This window comes from Mastigoproctus giganteus, chromosome 10 (assembly GCF_048544385.1).
Source record: "Mastigoproctus giganteus isolate SK-2022 chromosome 10, ASM4854438v1, whole genome shotgun sequence".
Classification (NCBI taxonomy): Eukaryota; Metazoa; Arthropoda; class Arachnida; order Uropygi; family Thelyphonidae; genus Mastigoproctus; species Mastigoproctus giganteus.
The window spans coordinates 151,767,437-151,782,649 of record NC_143584.1 but is presented as its reverse complement, the minus strand read 5'-3'; the positions used below and the strand labels follow the sequence as shown (position 1 = coordinate 151,782,649).

General features: G+C 38.1%; 1 protein-coding gene across 7 annotated transcripts in view; it reads right to left on the bottom strand.

The window, feature by feature from the left end:
* Nucleotides 1-15,213, bottom strand: part of LOC150079383 (5'-AMP-activated protein kinase subunit gamma-1-like) — a 383,429-nt gene that overhangs the window by 112,577 nt on the left and 255,639 nt on the right. For all 7 annotated transcript variants that reach the window (XM_090383409.1, XM_090383412.1, XM_090383411.1 and 4 more), the window contains one exon: nucleotides 549-597. In XM_090383409.1, coding sequence (XP_090239535.1) covers nucleotides 549-597 — 49 coding nt within the window. The remainder of the gene's footprint in view (nucleotides 1-548; nucleotides 598-15,213) is intronic.

Below are 15,213 nucleotides of genomic sequence, written 5' to 3'. Positions count from 1 at the left end.
TGTAGATAGCTTTTTTTAAGCTAACTTGAACATTGTCATAATATTTAAAGGCATATACAATGCTTTTGTGCTGAAAACAGATTTCATCAGAATAGACATGGATATGAACTAGCCATTATTTTGGAAATAAACCACATTAAAAACAGTATAAAGAGGTTATGTGGTTGTTTTGGGATACCTTATTCCAAAATAAGACTGGGATCCTTGACAAATGAATTAGCATGACAAAGTGATCAGTGTACTAAATGATTTGGCTTCAGTTTTAATGTGGCACATCAGCTTCCATGGCTATAGTGCACCAGTATCCAGGGTGTTTTACTAAATAAATCTCAGCAATTTATATCTGCATCTCTTAATTATTCAATAACTTATCTGAAATATCAAATAATAAAGCAGAAATATTAAAACAGACTTGTATTAACTTCAGGTGCCAACTGAATGACATAGCATCAATCGTTGGAAACCAGGAAAATACACAAATAAAAAAAATATTTCTTAAGCAGGCCATAGTGTGCTGCTGTTTTAATATTCTTCAAAAATGGACTTACCTAAGTCTTCTATATCAATCCTACCATGCAATGGATCAGAACCTTGGAGCTAAATGTGGAAATATATGAGTAACATTTAGCTATTTATTATTTAGTATTTATTAGTATACAATAATTCAAATTGCAAGTACCATGAAAAGCAGCATGTCAAAATATAAATGGCAGTAATAAAGTGTGGCTTATAGACTAGTCTATTCGCAGTATAAGAAAGACACTTTCACAATTCAAGAACACTGCTACATCTACACAGAAGTGAAGTGACTCTAAACTAGCTACCAGCAAATTGTGTCCTATACAAACCATGAAATTAGTGCCCCCCCCCCTCAAAATCTCAGATTACAAGAAATTGCTGGCAGAGAGAGAGAGAGCAAAGAGTGGGGATAAGGAATTCTTCACATAAATAAATGCAAAGAAGAGAAGGGCAAACAAGACTGGACCCTTATATAATGTACGTGGGATAGTATTAGATACCCCAGCTAAAGTTTCAGATGAACTTAACAGTTACTTTGTATCGATATTTAAGAAAAACCTTTTGTGTCAATGGGAGTGAAGTTGAAAAAAATTTAATTAATGATTTTGAAATTTCAAGTTTATTTAATGAAAAAAACTTTTGACCTACAGGCCAGTAAGACTAATTGGGTTGAGGGCATATATCCTATAATGTTAAGGGGGTGACAAGTGAGTCCACTGAAATATTGAGGCTAATTATAAGAGCATCACTGGACTGGGGAGTGATTCTGTTGGATTGGAAAAGTGCCAATATATCTCCAATGGGATCCTGAAAAGTTGTCCCTCACATTTCGCCCTCCGCATTTCGCCCCCAGTAGATAATGAATAGGCTATAGAAATGTAAATAATACACCTAATTTTTTATTAATTCTAATTTATTTTGTTTTAATAGAATGAATCAATCAAAGGTAATCAAATCAAAGGTAATCAATCATAGAATAAATGCACATTATTATTGTTTAAAACTCGAAGTTGTATGCAATGCCTCTAAGGTAATCAATCACATTACAATATTGAAAATCTTGGACTATTCTTTTGATTCTAGCAGAAATTGCAGCATACTTCTTGTTCCATCAGAAAACCACTCCTGGCTACGCGCCAATAACTGAAGATTGTTACTAGTGGAAAAAATAAGCATGCGACCCGGAAGAAGTTCGTCCTGAGAACCATACATTAAAAACTGTTTAATAGATTTGATAACTGAGAGCTATTAAGGGCTCGATAATTCCTATATTCTATTATATTATAAATCAACAGGGATTACCTTTATTTTAGATATAGGAAGCTTCTTTTCCAACTCTCCTAGTCCAACTCGCTAATAATTCTTGAGGATGGCGATATCAATTTTGCAAAATAGGTGGGACATCTTCCCCACTGTCAGAACCATAGTGTTCAGACCGTGCGGTCTCAACAATGAGCGCTCAAGACTTCTGTCTTCAAACACCATACCTCTGGCAGCAAGGAAACCATTACGTGGATTGGCATAAAATTAGACTTTTAAAGGTCTAATCTGTTTAATAAATATGGACCGATTATTTCTTTTGGTCCTGTAGCTGGACTTTAGAGTTAAATTTAGGGGTCTACTCTATCTACTGGGGGCAAAATGTTCCGGGGGCGAAATGTGGGGAGCAAAATGCGGAGGGCCACTTTTGCGCAAACCATCTCCAATATAAATATATTTTTTTAATTTATTTATGAAAACCTCAAACACGAAAGGTGTCAAAACCTATAGTACTTAGTACCATGCATGGGTTGAAGGAGAAGTATGGGAGGAGGGGGCGGGATGCCGGAAACTTTGCTCTAGAGACTAAACATGGGTTTCACCACTTCAAGCCTCCAATAAGCAAAGTGGTGGTATTTCACCAATTGATGAAAGTCATCTACCACCTAAATGGCATTAGGGGTAAGGTACTACAGCATATAAAGGGATGCTAGGTAAGTAACAGGCAACAAAGTATAAGGGTGAAGTGGGAAATTACTGGCCAGTCAGTCTAACTTCAGTAGTAGGGAAAATCATGGAGTCAAGGGTGAAATTCAGGATAATTTAGATAGAAATGTAATTCTGAAGGATACTCAGCATGGTTTTGTAAAGGGAAAATCATGTATAATTAATCTGGTTAGCTATTTTGACAGGGTCACTGAAGAACTGGACTTAGGAAATAATTTTGACATAGCTTATTTGGATTTCAGCAAACCATTTGACTCAGTGCCACATGAACAGTTACTGTACAAGCTGGAATAGGTTGGAATCACAGGGAAAATCTTTAGATGGATACCTGGATGCCTTCAGGGCAGGAGGCAGAGGGTTGTGATAAATGGTTATTCCTCAGATTGGGTTGATGTAAGAAGTGGGGTTCCCCAAGAATAGGTATTAGTACCACTGTTGTTTTTGATTTTTATAAATGACATTGATGAAGGAAAAGAGGGCATGATGTAAAGATTAGTAGAGTAGTTAATGGTCACAGGCATGCATTCCTGAAGTCTGACCTAGACGGGCTTCAGGAATCGTCACAAAAATGGCAGCTATGCTTTAATCCAGCAAGGTATAAGGTATTACACCTGGGGAACAGTAACCTCAAAATAGTTTATACACTTGGTGGAGTTGAACTAAGGCAAGTAATGGAGGAAAGGGACTTGGGTGCTATGATACGGTCAGACATGAAGTTCTCCGAGCATTGTAGACAGGTTGCAAGGAAGGCCCATCGTGTCCTATCGATGATTTATCGAACAATTGCTAGTAAAGATAAGGACATCATAATCCCATTATATAAGGCTACTGTTAGACCACACTTGGAATACTGTGTTCGAGTATAGAGACTGCACCTTTTGCTTTCATAAAGGTGACTATGGTGGTGTGAGACAGTTTTTAAATTCTATACTGTGGGACCAACTGATGATGTTACCAGCAGCAAATTCTAAATGGGAAGCATTCAAAGAATTAATCTTGGAAGCTACTAGGCTTTTCATACCAACTAAGAAATACTGTTGAAGGTTTAGGCCTAAATGGATGTCAGATGAACTAATGAGACATGTGGCAGATAAGAAAAATGCATGGGATACATATAAATTAACAGGTGACACAGAAGCCTATGGTAGATTTAAGCTGGTTTATAATCAAGTTATAAACGACATTTGTCAGGCAAAGGCAGATTACAAGAAATCTTTGGCAAAGGATGCAAAGAAAAACAGCAAAGAGTTGTTTACTTATGTAAACTCTAGAAGGAAGAGGATGAATCAGATTAGTCCACTTGATATCAATGGTTCAACTACTGATGATCCTGCTCAGGTAGCTAGAAAACTTATTGAGTGTTTTGCATCTACTTTTACACTTGAGGAATGAGGAGTTATTCAGGGAGGAGAATGCCAGAGGTGTATTAAACTCTGGCAGTGAGCTAAATGATTTTGTAATAAATGAGAACCAAGCAGAGAAGAAATCGTTGAAGTTAAACATAAGGAAGGCACCTGGGGTGGATGAGATCCATCTAGTTATATTAATGGAGGCAGCAAAGGAAGTAAGAAAACCCTTAGCCATAATTATGAGAGTTTCCTTGGATTCAGGGGAGGTACCCATGGAATGGAGATGTGCAAATGTGACCCCAATTCACAAAGAAAGATCAAAGGGTGACATAAGTAATTAGACTTGTTAGTTTAACTTCTGTTCCTGGGAAATTAATGGAGACACTGGTCAAAGAAGCATTGTAGGATCATCTCAACAAGACCTGAATTATAGTTCAGACACACCATGGGTTCGTTAAGGGGAAGTCTGGTATGACCAATTTGATTGGATACTATGATGTAGTCACAAAGGAACTGGAGGCAAAAAATAATTTTGATATCATATACTTTTTATTAGTGTTATTAGTGGAGTCTGCCAGGGTTCAGTCCATTGTTGTTTTCTGTATTTATTAATGATATTGATGATGGTATATCAGGCTTAATGTCTAAGTTTTCAGATGATACAAAGGTTGGCAGGATTGTTAATGACACTAACGACAGTACGTTATTGCAATAGGATCTAGAAAAGTTAAGCAGATGTGCTGAGAGGTGGCAATTGAAGTTTAACATTGACAAATGTAAAGTACTTGCATATGGGTATCAGTAATCCCAGAGTAACATTCAACTGTGTGTGGTAGTACACTCAGGGTAGTAGAGAGTGAAAAGGACATGGGGGTAATTGTGCAGACAGATATGAAGTTTTCTGAGCAGTGCAGATAGTCTGCAAGAGTAGCTCATGGTGCCTTGTCAATGATATACAGTAAGACCCCCCGTATCTGCTGGGGATATGTTCCAAGACCTACAGTGCATGGTTGAAACCGCAAATATAAGCAAATACCTGCTGACCCCATATCTAACGTGATTTTCTTGAACAAACATATAATAAAGTTTAATTGATAAATGAAACACACAGTAAGACACTACCAACATTAAATACGGTAATAATAAAGTACAGCAGACTCTCAATTTACCGGGATTGGATTAACTGGGACACTTCACGCCTCCAAAATTTAAAATAATAATAATAAAAAAAAAAAAAAAGACCAGAAATAAACTTCAAGTAATAACTAGAATAGGTATAAACAAATATTTTGCAAGTTGTAGATAAGCAACAAGAACCAGCATTATAAGTCATCATTGGGAGATTAGTGTACTTATTATCTTGGAGTCTCCGGGGGGGGGGGGGGGGGGGGGGGGGGGGGGAAGATCAAATGTTTAGTTTGTTTTAGTGCATTGCATCAATTGTGTTCTATCACGCCACAAAAGGTCAAATTTTGTTTCGTTATTTATATCAGGAATGTCGGAACTTTTTTTTTTTTTTTTTTATATAGTACCTTTTTTTTTTTTGTTGTTGTTTAGAAATCGCAAAAATGGGCAAATGCAAGAGTTGTGCTTTCAAATTAAACAAAAACCTGAAATTATTCAAAAGTCTGAAAACGCTGCATCCGTTAAATCTCTAAAGAACTATTATAATGTTGGTGACTAAACCATATGCAACATTGTAAAAAATGAAGGGAAGCTATTTGATTTAAAATCAACATTGTAAAAAATAAAGGGAAGCATTGTACTGGACACGCGAGTAGTACATGTTGAGTTTTTTCATTTATTTTTCGTGGTTAACCGCAGGTACCTGAAGCAGCAGATATGCGGGCACAACTGTACAGTAATTTTTCTAGCAGGGCTAAGTAAGTGATTATCACCTTGTATAAAGCAATGGTCAGGCCACAACTATAGTACTCTATACAGGTCTGGAGGCCTCATTTTAGGAAGGATGTAGAGCTGCTGGAATGAGTACAGAAAAGGGCAACAAGATTAGTGAATGGAACAAAGGGTTGCTCTTACAAAGAAAGGCTTAAGTTTTGCAAATTACAGTGTCTGAAGACTAGGCACAGGCAAGGTGATCCGAATGAGGTGTATAAGGCCTTGAATGGTTTGAGCAAGCTGATGGGATTCTTCCTCTTGCCCAAATTAATTGCCTGAGGGGACATAAATTCAAATTGAGGGAAGACAGTTGTAGAATAGATGTGCAAAAATTTGCCTTTAGCCAGCAGGTGGTTGATTTCTGGAACAAACTTCCATCCATCATTGTAGGTTGTTGTTGTTTGGGAGCATTAGCAACTAAGGCCATATTGCTCCGGGAATATGCGGTAGTCATTCCCTGACCTTTCCGCATCCTCCGTATTTTGTGGTGACGTGCTCGAATCCTGGTCTAATCAAGAAGCGTGTGCTACGCACTGCTGCTCCTTCCCACCTGGATCATTGTAGGACAGCTTAAATAAATTCAAGGCAGAACTAGACAAACATTTGGTGCAAATGGATGGGTGAAATGGGAAGGGTTTTTTTTTTTTTTTTTTTGGCTGATGCTGTATAAGCTTGCTTTCTTGCATCATATGCCTCTACTAATGCTAATGTAGTTTGACTGCATTTTCCCTGGTATCTTTTTTTCCATTTGAGAAATATATTGGTGGAACCTTTCACCATGGTTTCCTGAAAACTTGAGCATGGTCTCCCAAGTTTTCAGGAAAAAAAGTCTAAATGGGAATTTAGGAAATGAAGCTTTGACTACATTTTGCAGCCCAACAAACTGTATGCTAAAATAAGCTCATCTCCAATTTCACTGTAATTTTCTCATTGCCTTAAATGTTCTGGCAGGCACTTTCAAATGTCTTCCAGTCTCTTATTTCTGTAGCATTTAATTTTTTAATGAATTCCTCATCATGGAATAGAAAGTTTGAGTTGAGGACCCACAAAAATTTCCTCTTTTATCTTGGCCTCACTGGTTTGAAGAAACGTTTTCCTCAAACAGGAAAATCCATCACCTTTTTTGGCCATCGCCTTCACAAATATATATATTTGTGAAGGTATACATTTGTGAAATATATATATATATATATATATATATACAGGCATACCTCGGTTAACGTTACCTCTGATAACGAAGCTTCGATATAACGAAGTCCGCAATTTCAAGCCCCATTTAATATAAAAAAAAAAATATTCCAGTTTAATCACCTGAAATCTAAACAAACTGAAGAAATTACGGAAACCTTTTGGGCTTCTTGTGGTTGGTTCGAGAAATTTAAAAAAACGGGCCAGGATTCATAGTGTAAAATTAACAGGAGAAGCTGCAAATACGTTTCCAGAAAAACTAAAGGAAATAATTGAACGTGAAAATTTTCCACCAAATTTGGTGTTCAGTGTTGACGAAAGCGGTTTGTTCTGGAAACGGCTACCAACAAAAAGCTTCATTTCTATTGAAGAAAAATCAGCTGCTGGGTTCAAAGCAGCCAAAGACCGTTTAACGTTACTCGTTGGATCAAATGCCTCTGGCGATTATAAATTAAAATTGTTATTAGTTTACCATTCAGAAAATCCGAGGGCGTTAAAAGGTAACATAAAAATGAATTTACCTGGAATATGGAAAGCAAATAGAAAAGCGTGGGTTACCAAGGAGTTATTTACTGATTGGTTTGTTAACCGTTTTTGTCCTGAAGTAAAACGGTATTGTCAAAAAAAACAACTTTGAAGAAAAAGCTCTTTTGTTGTTAGACAATGCTCCGGGATCTTAACACGTTGGACACATGCATTCCTGTCAAAGTTGTGTTTCTTCCAGCAAACACAACTTCCCTGATTCAACCACTGGATCAGGGAGTAATAGCATCATTCAAAGCTTATTATCTGCGTCGAACATTAAACAATTTAACTGAACTAGAGGATAAAGAGGAAATGACAGTTAAAACTTTTTGGAAAAACTACACCATTAAAAACGCAATTGAAAACATTGATAGTTCTTGGAAAGAAGTCACTAAGAAATGCTTAAATGGAGTTTAGTGCAAAATATGGCCAGACGTTGTACTAGAAGAAGAAAATAACATCCAAGAAATTAGAAATGAAGTTATCCAGATGGCTCAATCAATAGGTTTCGAAAATGTAGATGAAGAGGATGTTAGAAATTTATTGAATGCAGAAGATGGTTTTTCAATGGAAGATTTAGAAAACCTTGTTAGCAACGAAGACAAAGATAATGAAGACGAAGTTAAAGAAGTTCCTGCCGAAAAAGTGTTAACAACCAAAGATTTAAAAAGGTGCTTAAATGACATTGAAAACGTTTTAAATTTTTTTAGTGAAAATGATCCTGATTTAGGAAGAAGTGTTATTGTTAAGCGATCAGTGTTAAATGCAATAACTCCGTATAGGAAATTGTTAAATGAAAGAGAAAAAAGCATAAGTAATCAACTTTAGACTCATATTTTAAAATGTGATTTCACTTTGTATGTAAGTTGACTGTTTATTTAATAAAAGTTTTCTTTGTTCGAAAAAAAAGCTTTTCATTTTCTTTACGTAGGAACGTATCCCTATTCTGGCCATAGTATTTTTACCTCTGAAAACGAAGTTTCGCTTAACGAAGTAATTTCGTGGAACGCATCCTATTCGTTATTCGAGGTAGGCCTGTATATATATATATTTTTTTTTTTTTTTTTTTTTTTTATAAATCAAACCTAGCCTGATGTACAGTGGAGGTAAATAGATTTTTGACTTATCCACCAAAGGAGAATATGCTACATTTTTCTGGCCTGGTGTAGTTTCTGAACGGTCAGGCCATTTTTTTTTTTCACTCCATAGTGGCAACCTACGATATCCCACATGCATAAAAAGCAGCAGTATTAGTAACGGCCGCATGGTGCAAGAAGGCCTATGGCTTATGCTGTACCACCTGCAAAAAAAAAAAAAAAATCCGAACAAAACAATGATAAATAAATAAATAATTAATAAAAAAAAAAAAAGGAAATTAAACCTATCATCCTATGCGCTTCCCTTACCCAAAAGTACTATCCAGATGACCTTTGAATTTCCCCAAACTGTCGGCCTCTACCACCCATGAAGGCAACTTATTCCAGTAATTTATAACTCGCTGGCTAAAATAAAACTTCCTGCAGTCCAATCTAAACATTTCCCCCCGTAACTTGAATTAGCATTAACATTAGCATAGGCATTTGATGCAAGAAAGCAAGCTTATGCAGCATCAGCCAAAAAAAAAAAAAAAAAACACCCACTTCCACTTCACCCCTCTGTTCATTCAAAATACCTGTCCAGCTGAGCCTTAAACTTATTTAGGCTATCAACCTCCACGACAAGGGATGGAAGTCTGTTCCACCAACCAACCACCCGCTGGCTAAAGGCAAATTTCCGTACGTCTATCCTACATCTGTCTTTCCTCAATTTGAATTTATGTCCTCTCAGGTGATTATTCTGAGCTAAAGGAAGAATCCCATCAGCATTGAGCATGCTCAAACCATTCAAGGCTTTATACACCTCTATCAGATCACCTCGCTGGTGCCTAGTCTCCAGACACTGTAATTTGCAAAACTTAAGCCTTTCTTCGTAAGAGCACCCCTTTGTTCCATTCACTAATCTTGTTGCCCTTCTCTGTACTCGTTCCAGCAGCTCTACATCCTTCTTGAAATGAGGCCTCCAGACCTGTATACAGTACTCTAGGTGTGGCCTGACCATTGCCTTATACAAGGGAATAATCACCTCCTTATCCCTGCTGGAAAAATTCCTATATATCATTGACAATACTCCATGAGCTACTCTTGCAGCCCGTCTGCACTACTCAGAGAACTTCATATCTGCCTGCACAACCACCCCCAAGTCCCTTTCATTCTCTACCACTGTCAGTGTAGTACCACAGAGTTGATACGTTGCTCTGGGGTTGCTGTTTCCCATATGTAGTACTTTACATTTGTCAATGTTAAACTTCATTTGCCACCTCTCAGTCCATCTCCTCAACCTTTCCAGATCCTGTTGCAGCAGCATAGTGTCAGTAGTGTCCTTGACAACCCTGCCAACCTTTGTATCGTCTGCAAACTTGGACATTAAGCTTGATATACCATCATCAATATCATTTATAAATACAGAAAACAATAATGGACCCCACACTGAGCCCTGAGGGACTCCACTAATAACATTAGTCCACGATGAGCAGTGTCCATTGATTACCACTCTCTGTCTTCTCCCCCTCAACCACCCCTTTATCCATAGCAGCAATTTGCCTCCAATGTCACACTGCTCCAATTTGTGTAGCAGTTTTCCATGTGCAACAGTATCAAAAGCCTTTCTAAGATCCAAGTATATAATGTCAAAGCTATTCCCTGCATCCAGTTCTTTTGTGACTGCATCATAGTATCCAATCAAATTGGTCAGGCAAGACTTCCCCTTAACAAAACCATGCTATGTCCGAGTTATAACTGAAGTCTTGTCTAAATGATCCTGCAGTGCTTCTTTAACCAGTGCCTCCATTAATTTTCCTGGAACAGAAGTTAAGCTCACAGGTCTATAATTACTTGTGTCAGCCTTTGATCCTCCTTTGTGAATTGGGGTCACATTTGCACATTTCCAGTCTATGGGTACCTCCCCTGAGTCCAAGGAAGCTCTCATAATTATGGCTTAGGGTTTGCTTACTTCCTTTGCTGCCTCCTTTAATATAACTGGATAGATCCCATCCACCCCGGGTGCCTTTCTTGTGTTTATCTTCAACAATTTCTCCTCCACTTTACTCCCAGTTATTTCAAGATTCTGTAGCTTACTTCTAGAGTTGAATACACCTCTGGCATTCCCCTCGCTGAATAACTCCTCATGTGTGAATGTCGATGCAAAATATTCATTTAGTTTGTTAGCTACTCGAGCAGGATTATCAACAGTTGACCCATCAATATCAAGTGGACCAATCTGATTCATCCACTTCCTTCTAGAGTTTACATAAGTAAAGAACTCTTTGCTGTTTTTCTTTGCATCCCTTGCCAAGGATTTCTCGTAATCTGCCTTCGCCTGCCTAACCTCCTTTGTAACTTGGTTGCATATCAACTTGTATCTATCATAGGCTTCTGTGTCATGTGTTAATTTGTAAGTATCCCATGCATTTTTCTTCGCTACCATATGCCTCATTAGTTCATCTGACATCCATTTTGGCCTAAACCTTGAACAATATTTCTTAGTATGTAAAGCCTAGTAGCTTCCAAGATAAGTTCTTTGAATGCTTCCCATTTTGAATTTGCTGTTGGTAACATCATCAGGTGGTCCCACTGTATAGAATTTAAATACTGTCTCAGTCCATCGTAGTCGCCTTTACGAAAGCAATAACCCTTCCCTTTACCCCTAATGGTAGTTACCTCTTTGAGTAAATCCCACTTCAGCACACTGTGATCACTGCCACCTAGTGGTTCATTTATCTGCAGATTCTTAATGCAAGAAGAATCACTGCTGATAATCAAATCAAGAGTATTACTCCCTCTAGTTGCCTCCCGAACATGCTGATGTAGAAAACAATCATCCAATAAATCCACAAAAGCCCTGCTAGTGTGTGAGTGACCAGCCCCCAAATTCCAGTCAATATCTGGGAAATTAAAATCTCCCATTATAAGACTCTCTGATTTACTGGCCCACTCTATTTCCCTGTACAGGGAAATAGATTGGGGAATTTATGTCCCCTAGTTCTAGCATCATTTATAATCTTGAAAATTTTGTCCTCATTCATTTTACTGATGCCTCTCAGAGCCTTAAACACCTCAATCAAATCTCCTCTAAGGTGTCTAGTTTCCAAACTCTGCAACCCACATATTTGAAGTCTTTCTTCATAAGGACGCCCTTTAGCCGATCTCACCAGGCGAGTTACCCTTCTTTGCACCCTTTCAAGAAGCTCGATGTCTTTCTTTAGGTGCGGTCTCCATACTTGAACACAGTATTCCAAGTGTGGTCTAAGATAAGCCTTATATAATGGGATTATCACGTCCTTATCTCTACTTGCTGTTGTTGTTGTTTGGTTTTTAGGAGCATTAGCAACTAAAGCCATATTGCTCCATGATATGCGGTAGTCATTCCCTGACCTTTCCGCATCCTCCATATTTGGTGGTGATGGGCTTGAACCCCGGTCTAATCAAGAAGCGTGGGCTACGCACTGCTGCTCCTTCCGACCTGGCTACGGAGGCGCCTATCTCTACTTGCAAAAGTTCAATAGATCATCGATAGGACACCATGGGCCTTCCTTGCAACCCGTTTACAATGCTCAGAGAATTTCATGTCTGACCGTATCGTAATACCCAACTCCCTTTCCTCCAGTACTGGGTTTAGTTGAACTCCACCAAGTGAATAGTTTTTTTGGGATTACTGTTTCCCAGGCGTAATACCTTACACTTTGTTGGATTAAAGCACAGCTGCCATTTTTCTGACCATTCCTGAAGTCTATCTAGGTCTCTCTGAATTGGTGTATCCACCTTGGAACCCAGTCAACAAAGCTACCACTTTTAGGTCAGCACAGATATTTCATTTATATTCTTGATAGCATATTTTTTTGCAAAAGAATCTTTAGGTTCTCATATATAAGATGTGCCTGGTCTGTAATCAAATAACAAAGGTTAGACAGGCAAAGGCAGATTTTGAGAAGTCCTTGGAAAAAGATGCAAAGAAAATCAGCAAAGAGTTATTTACTTATGTAAACTCTAGAAAGAAGGGGATGAATCAGATACGGTCCACTTGATATAGATGGTTCAACTGTTAATGATCCTGCTCAGGTAGCTAACAAACTGAATGAGTATTTTGCATCTACATTCACATGTGAGGAGATATTCAGAGAGGGGAATGCCAGAAGTTTATCAAACTCTGGCAACGAGCTAAATGATTTTGTAATAACTGACAGCAAAATGGAGGAGAAATTTCGAAGTTAAACACAAGAAAAGCACCTGAGGTGATTTTCTTGTGTTAAACTATCCAACGGGATCTATCCAGTTATATTAAAGGAGGTGACAAAGGAAGAAAACCCTTAGCCATAATTATGAGAGTTTCTTTGGACTTAGGGGAGAGCTCCATGGACTTGAGATGTGCAAACGTGTCTCCAATTAACAAGTAACACAAGTAATTACAGACCTGTTAGTTTAACTAATGTTCCAGCACTGATTAAAGAAGCACTGCAAGATCATCTAGACTAGACTGTAGTTTACTTCAGACACACAATTGGTTTGTTAAGGGAAAGTCTTGTCTGACCAATTTGATTGGATACTATGATGTGGTCACAAAGGAACTGGATGCAAAAAATAATTTTATATCATATACTTGGATTTTAGGAAAGTTTTTTATACTGTTGCACATGGTAAACTACTGTACACATTGAGGCAGTACAGCATTAAGGGCAAATTGTTGCTATGGATAAAGGGATGGTTGAGTGGGAGAGGACAGAGTGGTAATCAATGGACACTGCTCTTCGTGGACTAATGTTATTAGTGGAGTCCCCCAGGGTTCGGTGATGGGCCCATTGTTTTCTGTATTTATTAATGATATGCGGTAATGATAAAGGTTGGCAGGGTTGTTAATGACATTAAGGACAGTATGCTACTGCAACAATATCTAGAAAAGTTGAGCAGATGGGTGGAGAGGTGGCAACTGAAATTTAACATCGACAAATGTAAAGTACTGCATATGGGTAGAAGTAATACGAGAGGAACATATCAACTGTGTAGCACTACACCCAGGGTAGTGGAAAATGAAAAAGACCTGGGGGTAATTGTGCAGTTGTCAGATATGACGTTTTTTGAGAAGTGCAGACAGGCTACAAGAGTAGCTCAAGGTCTTGTCAATGATATACAGAAATTTTCTAGCAAGGATAAGAAGGTGATTATCCCATTGTATAAAGCAATGGTCAGGCCAAACCTTGAGTACTGTATGCAGGTCTGGATGCCTCATTTTAGGAAGGATGTAGAGCTGCTGGAATGAGTACAGAGAAGGGCAACGAGATTGGTGAATGGAACAAAGGGTTGCTCTTACAAAGAAAGGCTTAAGTTCTATAAATTGCAGTGTCTGGAGACTAGGCACCCGAGAGGTGATCTGATTGAGGTGTATATGGCCTTGAAAGGTTTCAGCAAGTGCAATGCTGATGGGATTCTTCCTCTTGTACAGATTAATCGCATAAGGGGACAAATTCAAACTGAGGAAGGACAGTTGTAGAATAGATGTGTGGAAATTTGCCTTCAGCAGTTGATTGCTAGAACAAACTTCCATCTGTCATTGTGGAGGTTGACAGCTTGAATAAATTCAATGCAGAACTAGAGAAACATTTGGAGTGAATGGATGAGCGAAATGGGAAGGATTTTTTTTTTTTTTTTTGGCTGATGCTGATAAGCTTACTTTCTTGCATCACATGCTTCTACTTATGCTAATGCTTTCTTCATGTGAACTGCATGGGCCAATGGTATAGATGGATACTTATTTCCATTATGGAGTAAAACTGCTTTAAAACTGACTTTGGATAAATCAATGAAAAACCTCTATGCTTCGGGGAAGTACTCCAGATGCAACTCTTTCATTAATTCCTGGACATTTTTTCAATAAACCAAAGCAACATCCATGGAGTAATAGGTTATTATGTTAGATTGGCTCTTCCTATAAAAAGATACCCTGACACCCATTTCAAGAAGATTCCACCACTGAAGCCATGATATTGGTAACTGAGCCTTGGTTTTGGAGAGGACCAAATCTCTTACCAATTCTGCCTGAGTGATTAGATGTGGCTGTGCAATGTCAAGAATTGAAAAGACTGGATCTGTATTCATTCTGAGTTCTGCATCTTCTGGAGACTCCTTTTCCAATCCTGAATCAAAGTCAAGTCCATAAATTTCTGGTGGTTTTGGCATTGACACTGTATCATTGTGAGGAACTGGCCTTAGAGCAGAAGGTATGTTCGGATACTCTACTTTATGCTTGGATTTCCTAAAAAAGACCAGAAATATTGGACATGCAAAAGTAACAACTGCTTATGTGGTCTTGAGGTTCCTACCATATCACTGGAACAGCAAAAAGCACTGATTTATGAATACCTCTAAGCTAGCCTGTTAATATCCTCGAACATGAGTTACAGGAAATCATGATCTCCAACCTTACATACAAAATAGAGTTCATAGGCTTTTCTCACAAGTTGTGACAGTGGCTTCCACCGCAATTTTAATACCACTTCTCTGCAAATGTAACTGTTTCATTAATTCACGATTTACACTTATGCACACAACACTTGTTTACAAAGACCAATTCACTAAAACAGTTATTCACTTCTCGCTCTCTGAAACACACACACTTTTTGAAATATGAAAAGGCTTGCTTGGTGCGGAACCAACTTGTA